Genomic DNA, 10,690 nt, shown 5'->3' with positions numbered 1-10,690 from the left:
AAAACACAGAGTGTTGGTTATAAAAGGCTGATGGGTAAAATAAAAAGCTGATGTGGTTTCGGTGGAATTTGGCTGTCGGCTGTTATGGATCCTCCGTGTTTCAGCCTGTGTGATGGGAACCTGTAATTAGCTGACTTCTAAAGAAGTCACGAACTGGCAGGTTAGGTGTTTTCTCCCACGCCAGCCTCAGGTAACCCCACACCGTAGGGGCGTGACGACTCTTTGCTGCTGTGTGTGATTCTGTCCAATGCTTTAAAGCCTCCTTCCTGAAACTGTTCAGACCAGACAAGGAAAAAGTGCAACAGGACTGAGTTTGTATTCTGAAACCACTGGACTTTTCTGGGTGACTATGACCCGACGGAGCAGGTCCTTTCTGCTGTTAATTCTGTTTGGGGTGAGTCCAGATCAGTTTTTTTAGCTTAAAACTACTTTTTGAAACAAAATCCTCTTTTCCCTCAGGTAAAAAGGTGCATGTTTAGTTAGAGAGCGCTGGGTGTGGCCGGCTTTCAGTGAAATTCCATGCTCACGCAGTATTTACTGACTGTAAAAAAAACAACTGGATGTCCTTAAATGTTCTGTGTTTCTTTACTAATGATTGTTAGAGACCATTCTGGTTCAAACATTCTGGGGTTTTTCTCTTCTGTTTCTTTATCTTCCTCTTACTCTTTGCAACCAGATCAGAGTTCCTGATGCAAATGTTCGCTTGGCCTGCTTCCAATTGTCATCACATATAATTCATTGTGACAATTAGTTATATGTCAGCCGTGCAGCTATGGAAAGTGATTCTAATTACATAAAACCAATTTGTTGTACTGTATAAAGAAAAAAAAAATTTGTAAAATTACCCAAAAATGGCAAAATGGAGGCCAGGTGGTGTTAAAACATATCACCCAACTTTTTTTTTACACTAAGGTTAAACAAACAGCACTTTGTCATATTTTTATTTTACAATTTATTACCAGATCGACACATTTCATCAAAGTGTAGTTTCCACAAAAAAGATCAATTCAGTCCGTTCATCGTTATGAAACAAAAGGCGGGTTATGTAACATTTGTTTCATACAAAGGCTTTTGTTTTTGTTCTCATTTGAAAAAAAATAAAAAAATAAAAGATGGCAAAGCAAATTGTTTTCAAACTGTTGTCATGTATTAAAGTATTTATACTCTTGGGGAAGCTGAGCTATCAATCATGTAGAAAAGCGGGTCCAGTGTAGCTCACCTCGCAAATGAAAACACATCGCCAACACAAAGGACAGCAGGCATCTGTTGGATTGATGAGGGAAAAGAGACCAAGCCATAAGCTCACTGTTTCCCCGACAAGCTGTGAAAAAATCAGCAAGACCCCCAAGGGACGGCTACGAATAAACGATTACGACATTTAGCTGCTGTGGGAGCTAAAACACTTACTTTTGAAGCATGTAACGTCCTAAAGGCCGAGACAAACCCAATCTTATTCTGCGTGCGATCCGACATCGTGCCGGACGAAGTCGTGGCGTTTAGCGCTGGTTGAAGTTCGATGGGGATGATTTCCTGCAGGGGGCAGCGTAGCTCCGACTGAGACAGAGCCCAGCTCTATTTTAGGCAGACTACGCAGCAATTCAGCAGCAATTAATGGGTCTGACAGGAAGAGAGATGCAGTTACAAAGTAAAGCTCATCCACTTTTGGGGAAAATCCAAAATAAAATCGCAGAGAAATCAGTCCCCAAACACCAGACGTCATTCAGACGTTGGTTTTTAGGCTAAATCTGGTCGGTCAGTCATAGTCTGGATTTAGTCCAGGAATTGTTGTTGGTAGCTCTGATTTTGTCCCACTTTAGTCCAATAAGAAAAGACTTTACCGATATAGTTTTCAATGTTTTTCAACAATCTGAAAATTAAGGTTGTTCACTTTTCAACCAAATATAGACCTTATTTGGACGTAAATAAAGTTGTCTTTTCACACAATTTTTGCTCGGTGGGCAGTCAGTTTTAAAGTCACACATCTCGTTTATAGTAAGCAGGACAGACTGGAGCAAAAACAATGAATCAAACATTAAAATAGAAAACTGTCCTTATGAGGACGGAAAACGGATATTTTGTAAAATAGTAACACATACAGCAGCCACGTTAAACAGGCATAACTGTTGGTTGCTGTTGCCATGGGAACTTCACAGTCTATTATTGTGCATGTTTCTGTCACAGCGCCACCAACGGGTTCAATACATCCACCACAGCATCTCCTGTGTCGCTGCATCGTCTCATGCGAAGCTTCATTTGCTTTTACCATTTAGAAAAGTTTGCCTTGTTTGTCTTATGTTGTTGCAGCCAAACAAAGTTGGAGCAAAATGACTTTCCTTTATCGGGCTCAGATAACATCTTTAACTCAGTTCTTTAAGTGAGAAAACTCAGCTGAATCTTGATCGGTGCTGCCCTTAACTTACCAGTATGGAAAAGCTATTGGTAGGACAAAAATCAAGTTACTTAAATGATTCACTTTCATTCCCGCCAGCCTGGGAAAAAAGGTATTCCAATGCTTTCCAAAAAATCCCAGTACAGAACAAAACTCTTTCTCATCTCATGATTTTTCACCAAAAGACACCGCACCCAGCCTGGATATATTTATACCATACTCTAACTCAGAGGTTCCCTAATGGTGTCCCGTGAGTCAAGTGCGGGTGTGCCGTGGAATTTTGTGACAACCATGTATGGTTATTGCAATACAATAACAGAAAAATAAAAAGCCTATACGGTCATATCACTACTTTTTTTGCATTCATTTTCACAAAACAGAGGCAAACTACATTAAAATAATATAAAAAGAAAAAAAAACCTCAAGGAGAACTCCCTGACCACGGAGATGCGCAGGTAGGAATTATCATCCTGTGGCGCAAGGCTTTGGAACAGGGCACGATGGACATGTTACCGCTGGCATCAGCTGTGCCGCAGGCAGGAAAGGAGCGCACATTATATGCCGAACACCTTCAGAGTTTAAAAGAGAGGTTTGAGCGCTACTTTCCACATGTTGCTGACGTTGAGGATTACGACTGGATCCGAGACCCATTCAACCAGGAATCTTCAACAGAAAAACGGACAATGAAAGAAAGAGAGGAGTGCGCAGAGCTCCGTGCGGACCGCACATTAAAACTCAAATTTAGTGAGCTCCCACTGGATCAGTTTTGGTTGGCTTCTGCATCAGAATACCCAAACATCTCACGCCACGCAATTGAGCAACTTCTTCTTTTCCCCACTACTTACCTGTGTGAGCTGGCGTTCTCTACTCTGGTTTACATGAAGAACAACAGGAGGTCACGGCGCTCTGTTGAACAGGACTTGCGTGTGGCCCTCTCCTCAGTGCCACCAAGGATAAAAAAAATTGGTGCCCACCGACAGGCACACGTGTCTCACTAATTTGTAAGCAGACAAAATATTTACAACAGCACACGATTCAATGCTGATAAAAAAAATGTTACATTTATTATTTGTAGTTCAGGACAATGGACAGTGCAGCTTCCTTGCATTGACAGTTCTTTGTGCTTAATTTCTGCTGAGTTTTCTTTGCTTCGTTTTTAATTTTGTGAACCATGATTTAAATAGGCGTGTGGCTGCCTTGATGAAGCCTATTTTGATGAAGTTTCAAATTAAATTTTGGAATATTTTGTTAATAAATATTTCATGAGTAATATAGTTGTCTTGTCACAATTTATTTTGAATTACTACATAATTGTAACAAATATTCTGCTAAACACGATGGATGACAGGTTTTAAATGCTCTAGCACAATAAGTGCGCCTTGAGATTTTTACATGTCCTTTGGTATGCCTTGGGCACAAAAAGTTTGGGAACCACTGCTCTAACTGGTTGGGTGTGCATATTTATGTCTGCACAGCCCAGTGCGCCGGCTCATGGCCTGTAAGGTGATTGGTTAAGCCCAGCGGGCCCGGTACCGGATCCAACTGTTATTCTTCTTTTCTATTCAGTTTGATGATATTATTGGTAAATTTCAATGAAATGACTTATCTTAGGAGCGAAGACTTTGCCTCATGCAGAAGGTCTCAAATAATGGAAATCAGAATACCGTAAATCATCTAATATAGGCCAGGGCCTTTATTTCACTGAGGTACATCTTGGTCCAGGCCATTATTGGAAGGAGGCCAGAATTAGAGGCAGGCCTCTATTTCTATTTGATCAAACAGACGACCAGTGGAATGAATAACAATGAGATTTTGTGTCTCTTTGAACCTATAAAATACTAGGTTCATTTATTGAATAAGTACAGTTACCATAACGATATACAGAACATTATTCAGACGTCTTCCAGCAGCTGCAATGTTTCTGCAGAATGGAATCTTGGCCAAACTTACTTGCAAAACAAAGTAAAAAAAAATTTTATGGAAACTGTTCTGCCATCACAACGACATTTTATTTGAGGCAGGCTAAGTGGAATTAGGCTACCAGTATCGTATATTTCAAGGGAAATTCAGAACAACGAAGTCATTTTAATGCTGCCTGGTTACCACCAGACCTACCGGTGATCATGTGTGTTTCAGATCAGAACGATTGTGTAAGGCCACTACGATCTCAGTGTAAGGATGGGACTTCCCACGCTAACGGCTTGGATTCGTTAGCAAACACTGCCCCCCTGTGGTACTTGTATGTTACTATCACAGGTTGTTGAGGACTGCCCAGGAACATTGTTGGTTCTAATTTTAGCCCCTGCCTGTATACGAGTCCGGCCATAATTGACATCTGCCGACAGCGAGACCGGCCATTATTAGAGACCCGGCCGCTAATGGAATACAGGCCAATATTAGAGGATTTACGGTATTTGTCTGAACAGATTCCCTTTTATGAGTGGGAAAAAAATCCCATTTCTGCCTGGCTCCCTGCCCACTAAAACCTTTGTGGAACAAACATGCTTCAACTTATTCAGTTCAAGTTAGATTGATTTTTAGTCAAGATGTTGATCTATAAAGTCTGAGGGTTCATCCAGAGCTTCAAATAAGCTTTCACAGTGTTTTGCAGTTTTTATTTTGGAAAAAAATTTGCGAGCTCATTTTTTTTTTCTCCAGTTTTTTCCTTTGTTTAATCACCTATAAATCAAACACGTTGACATTTAAAATATTGGTTTCACCTTAAAATATTCCTCAATGCCTTTCTGTCACACAAATACAAACAATTTAATTTCCAATTTATAGCTGAACTTGCTTTAATTCACATATTTAATTTCAGGTGGAATTTGCTCCTAAGACCCTCTGAGCTTAACTTTTTAACCTATAAAAAGTAAGACCAGACAGACACAGTGTAAGGTTCACAAGATTTTGCAAAAGTGGAGAGAAATTTGTGCACCGAAGTCTCTTAGCTCTACTCCAACTGTATGTCCCCTTGCAGGCCTCTCCATAAGGGTCTCTTAGTCTAACCATGCCACAGAAATGACTGTGTCCTTTTTCAGTCCCTATATTCATCCTTAGCTGAAGTAATAAAGCCATTTTATTTGGTTTTACTCTAGAATAAGAATCAATATAATGTCTGTTTGTTGTTTTGAAGGTAGATACTCTGGTGCTTAATGATTTAAGTGTTAAATTGTTTTTAATTAAGTCGGGTACGGAGAGCGGTGGACTGAAAACGAACACAGTCCGATCTGAAGCTGCGTTCCTCTCATTTTGAGGTAAATCCTTTAAAGTTCTCATTAAAAAGTCCAGGCAGTATTATTCAAAAACATGACTTTTATCATCCTTCAGCGTCAGACTGATAATGCGTCGCCCTCGGGTTGAAACTGCTCCCTTCGTATCTGTTTGGGAAACAGTTGGACGTTCAGCAGAAGGGGTGAACAAAGTCTGGCTTTAGTCAATAAGGGGGGTGAAAGAAAGAACAGCCTCCAGTTTGAATCTTGCTGATTCTCCTCCAAAGATGAAATGGTGGATTCTGAACAACAGGTGTGAAAGCAGCAGCTAGTCCTGCGTCAGCCTGCACTGCCACGGTTAACCTGCTTGGCCTGCAGGCTCGGCAGCAACGCCAAAATAATATGAAAGTTCAGTTTACAGACGATCTGGTGTAATTATTTCATTATTATAATGATTCATTCATTTTGCTGCAACTAAATTGTTTCTTCTGCATGAGAACCAAATAAAACAGAGATCATTTTTTTTAATTAAAGGGAACATCTGTTTTCTGTTAAATCTGACCTTAACATGACCTTTCCTGTCTTCACAGATTCAGGCTGCTGTTTTGGTTTCAGCTTATTCCAGAGAGCATCTGGTGCGTCACAAAAGAGAGTGGGTGGTCCCTCCTAAACCCCTGAAGGAGAATGAGGACCACACCCACAAGTTGTCTATTGCCAAGGTGAGGGACTTCACTGGCAAACAAATCCTGGATTTGGTGGAAGAAGGGAGACAGAATCTCCTCTAGGTTTATTTCTGTTGCTTTGCCTGTTTTGTTTTAAAAAAAATTAACTTTCTGACAGTGACGACAGTTCGAACGGCTCCTTCACCTGGTGGAGCATTGCAGCATGGCTTCAGATGGTTTCCTTCACTAAATCAGAGTCCCCTTCTGTTTCAGATCCGATCGGACTATGCAGGGTCGGAAAAAATTACTTATTCCTTAGAGGGCATCGGAGCAAATCAGTACCCTTTTCATGTGTTTGTGGTTGACCCTCATACTGGAGACGTCCGCGTGACCAAAATCCTTGACAGGGAGGACATCGCCCTATACCACGTAAGTTCCCGGTTGCTACGGCAAACTCAAAAGGAGAAATGGTAACTGGCCTGTTCTAATACAGTCCAAAGCACTTTACTCTGACATCCCCACACTGAGAGAGGTGAGCTATGCCGCAGCCTCAGCTGCTCTGGGATAATGACAAAGTCAGGCTGTTGTACAGATTTCAGGCCTGTCTCTTCTTCAAGGACAGAATGACAGAGACAGACGGAGCGGGCACTCTAACTAGCAACCCCTGCCTCCATACAGCCTGCCACTCTGGGTCCCTGAGCAAGACCCTTAACCCCACACTGCTCCCCGCACTGCATGAAAAGTGAGATTTTCGTCCCGTAAACTCCCGCAGATCTCCCTGATTTTCGTCAGTTTCCGACAATTTGCAACCCGTGCTTGTCCGCGTTTGTCGTGCCACAAATTGTCGGAAACGGACTCTGATGTATGTGTAGAGCGATCAGCTGTACTAATGGCCCTAATTAGCATATGAATGCAGCGAACTCGCGCGGCTGGCCAGGTCTGGCTTGAATAACCTTCTCAGTATTGGCTGAAACCACTATTCTCAAACAAATGAAATCGCTCGTGATTGGCAGCAAAACCACACGTGGCCACGCCAGGCTTTAATTTTCTTACTGAGTATTGGACGGAACCACTTCTTTTTAAACAACGCATATATATATATATATATATATATATATATATATATATATATATATATATATATATATATATATATATATATATATATATATATATATATATATATACTAGAAAAGATGTGGAAAGTGAGAGCAGCAGTGGTGCCAGTGGTAATTGGAGCACTGGGGGCTGTGTTCCCCAAACTGGGAGAGTGGCTACAGCAGATTCCAGGTAAAACATCAGAGGTCTCTGTCCAGAAGAGCGCAGTCCTAGGAACAGCTAAGATACTGCGCAGAACCCTCAAACTCCCAGGCCTCTGGTAGAGGACCCGAGCTTGAGGATGACACATACCACCCCACGAGGGGTGAGAAAACATTTATATATATATATATATATATATATATATATATATTTATTTTTTTTTTTTTATTTTTTTATTATTTATTCATATATTTATTCATTCATATATTTATTTATTCATATGCTGTGTATTTATGTTATCCTACACTACTACACAATTATTAGGCTACCATCAAGGACATGAATGAATTTATACAGGAAATGAACATTTGCCAGGAAGCTGTTTATGCAAAGAAAGAGCTTTATTAAAACAAACACAACTATATACAACGTGAGGATCTGCCCACACATGCGTATCCAAAAATTAAAAGTCCGTGAACGGTCCGTTTGCTTCCTCGGGGTTGGAGGTAACTGGCAGCATTCCCTCCGAGGCAGGTCCGATGTGCAGACGCCTACTGTGCGTGGCCCTGTACTTCGGCATCGCTTCTAACCGGGACTGCAGCTTAACACAGAGTTCAGGGAGATCCGCCCTACGAAATGGCGGCGGCCATACAATCCATCCGCCAACGACGCCATCTTCTTCGTCAGACATGAGGTCGACGGTGGCGGACTTCCAGAGTTCCACTTCCTCATGAGCTAGCACACTCTGCCTCGATTCCACCAGCTGTAAAAAAAAAAAAAAAAAAAAATGAATCAGCACTATGCGATGGGATGCACTGCGTATGGACACAACACATCTATCAATGCACCTGAAAAACAGTCACCAAATAAAGTCTTACTCTCTTTTCTGAATGCTTGGCAGCTTCCGCGCGCAACGTGTTCTCTGGCTGCGTATATCTGAAGCTCTTGCGTACCGTCTCATAATACGTCTTACAGGCAGCTGGAAAACAATTAAATGAGAGTGGTATGAATAATAGGAGGTCACCACCTCATTATGAGGCGAGATTAGTCTGTGAAAACAAAATGTACAGCTATGATCGGCATTGTTGTGCCTGAACGCGTTCATTGAACGAAAGTTCATGAACTCGTTCATATTTTGGGCGAACGTGAACTGACCGTACTGCATTATTGCCTGATGAACGTTATTGTGAACTCGTTCATTCTGGTGTCTGTGAACGGCACGCTCTCTCAGTTTGCCAGATTTCTATAGAGTCCTCCAGCCGAAACCCCGGCTAAATCACACCGTAAACAGGCCTTAATATGTAGCGGGAAAAACACCCAATCTGGCAACACCAGCTACCAGCGTCGTAGCCTACAGCCGCGTGCGTCATCAAAACAAAATGCAGCGTGGAAGCCACAGCAGCACGGAGGCGACAAAGCAGCAGTATGATCACTTAAAACAGTTTTATGACCAGGTGGTCGGTGAGGATGATGGCAACAAGTTTGCCCGCCGGCTTTCAGTAAAAAAATCCGCACTTCAGTAACCTTAAATTCCTACCTCAGCCTGGTCCCTCAGTTTGTGTTAGTAAAATCTTCTTGAGCGGAGGTCTTCAACAGGGGATCCGCGACCCCTAGGGGTCTACGGAGGTACTGCATGAGGGTCTGCATGGTTAGTTGATATTTTTATATTCCCCCCCTGCAATTTTCCCCCCACTAATTGAAATGTCTTTAAATACTCATTAACATGAAATCAACACACTGTAGTAAACAGATAAATGGAGGCAGAAGATGTCTTTCAGTCATCAATGCTCACATTCAGCGACACACAGGAGCTCTTTCAAGCTGGGCACCGTTTCCTTCACAACAACCAGGAATCAGAATCAGAAAAACTTTAATAATCCCAGGGAGAAATTAATTTCTTTACATTACTCCATCTGTAATAGAGTGACTATAGGACACAATTTCATACAATATATATAGTTAGGGGGTCCCCGCTCCATCTCGCCATCAGTTTGGGGGTCCTTGGTCTGGAAAACATAGAAGACCCCTGTTCTTGAGGGTTTTACTATCCATGTAACTTGTTTGTTAAACCTGCCTGGTATAATTTTCCAGGATTCCTTTTTAGTATGTATTGAAATGGAATTTCAAATGGAAAAAAATTATTAAAATAAAAAAAAACATTTGCACCTTAAAGACTACTTTCCTGTTTTTCTTTTAATAATTCCTCATAAAAAAGACCATTCAAGCAGCACATTTTTCCTGATGTTTTTGAGAATATACTGTAGGGGTGAAAGCTGCAGCTGCTACTAGTGTGAAGTGAATGGACAGCAACAAAGCGTTAAAGCAACAATGGGGAAATGCTGTCCCCTCAATGCTAATGGAAACCCTGGTTGGATAAGGATTCAAAACTGGATATGAAGATGAAATCTGACACACAGTTTCAGAGTTACAACTGATAAAATAATTGCTGTCTGTGGTTCTACAGTAGGCTATGGTGTAAATGAGCAATATATGAAAAAAAAAGAACTATGAACTAGTTCATTTTTTGGTTTTGAATTATGAACTATGAACTGAACTAGTTCATTTTAAAATGTGTGAACTGAACTTTGAACTAGTTCACGTAGAAAGAGAACTTTCCCAACACTGATGATCGGTATCCATCCGTATCTATTTCCTTTTACCGCAGAATGAAAGCATATTCTTTAAATCTTACCCTTGCTCCGGTTCATAGCGCCTGCAATTTGTCTCCGAGTTGTTAAGACGGCGTACTGCTTCCTGTGAATCACAAAAAATACACTTTAATAAAGCTTGTTCTTGCAAGGCTACTATTAGCCGTAGCTTTAGCTTTTAGCTTAGCTAGCAGTAATCGAACATATATTTACCGCTAGCTTCTCTTCTTTGAGTTCGTCTCTCCCGCACAGTTGTTCGACTGCAGAGTCGCCATCGCGTCCAAGAGGAGTTGAAGGCGAGTTGAACGGGGGACGTCGTCCAGCCATTGATCACGTATCAGCAAAATCCAAACAAAGGAACTGGAGATAAAGTTCTTCTGAGTATAGCTCCTCCAATCATTGTTATACGGAAGGACTCGCAAGAACAGCTGCATCTATCATGTTTTATTTTGCTTTATTGGCAATTCCGTGTAACAATACAGAGTAATTCAAACATCAAACAAAGATACACAGCAGTTGGTG

The 10,690-nt window shown here is 41.3% G+C and overlaps 1 protein-coding gene across 1 annotated transcript in view; it reads left to right on the top strand.

Moving 5' to 3' along the window:
• The first annotated feature begins 236 nt into the window (after positions 1-236).
• dsg2.1 (desmoglein 2, tandem duplicate 1) overlaps positions 237-10,690 on the top strand; it is a 30,513-nt gene continuing 20,059 nt past the window's right edge. Inside the window, exons 1-3 of the mRNA XM_038280360.1 lie at positions 237-394; positions 6,189-6,317; positions 6,534-6,689. Of these exons, the coding sequence (XP_038136288.1) occupies positions 350-394; positions 6,189-6,317; positions 6,534-6,689 (330 nt within the window). The 5' untranslated portion in view covers positions 237-349. The remainder of the gene's footprint in view (positions 395-6,188; positions 6,318-6,533; positions 6,690-10,690) is intronic.

This window comes from Cyprinodon tularosa, unplaced genomic scaffold, assembly GCF_016077235.1.
Source record: "Cyprinodon tularosa strain WSP-4 unplaced genomic scaffold, ASM1607723v1 ctg1026, whole genome shotgun sequence".
NCBI lineage: Eukaryota > Metazoa > Chordata > Actinopteri > Cyprinodontiformes > Cyprinodontidae > Cyprinodon > Cyprinodon tularosa.
The sequence above is the reverse complement of the archived record's forward strand: the minus strand, read 5'-3'. Positions and strand labels throughout refer to the sequence as shown.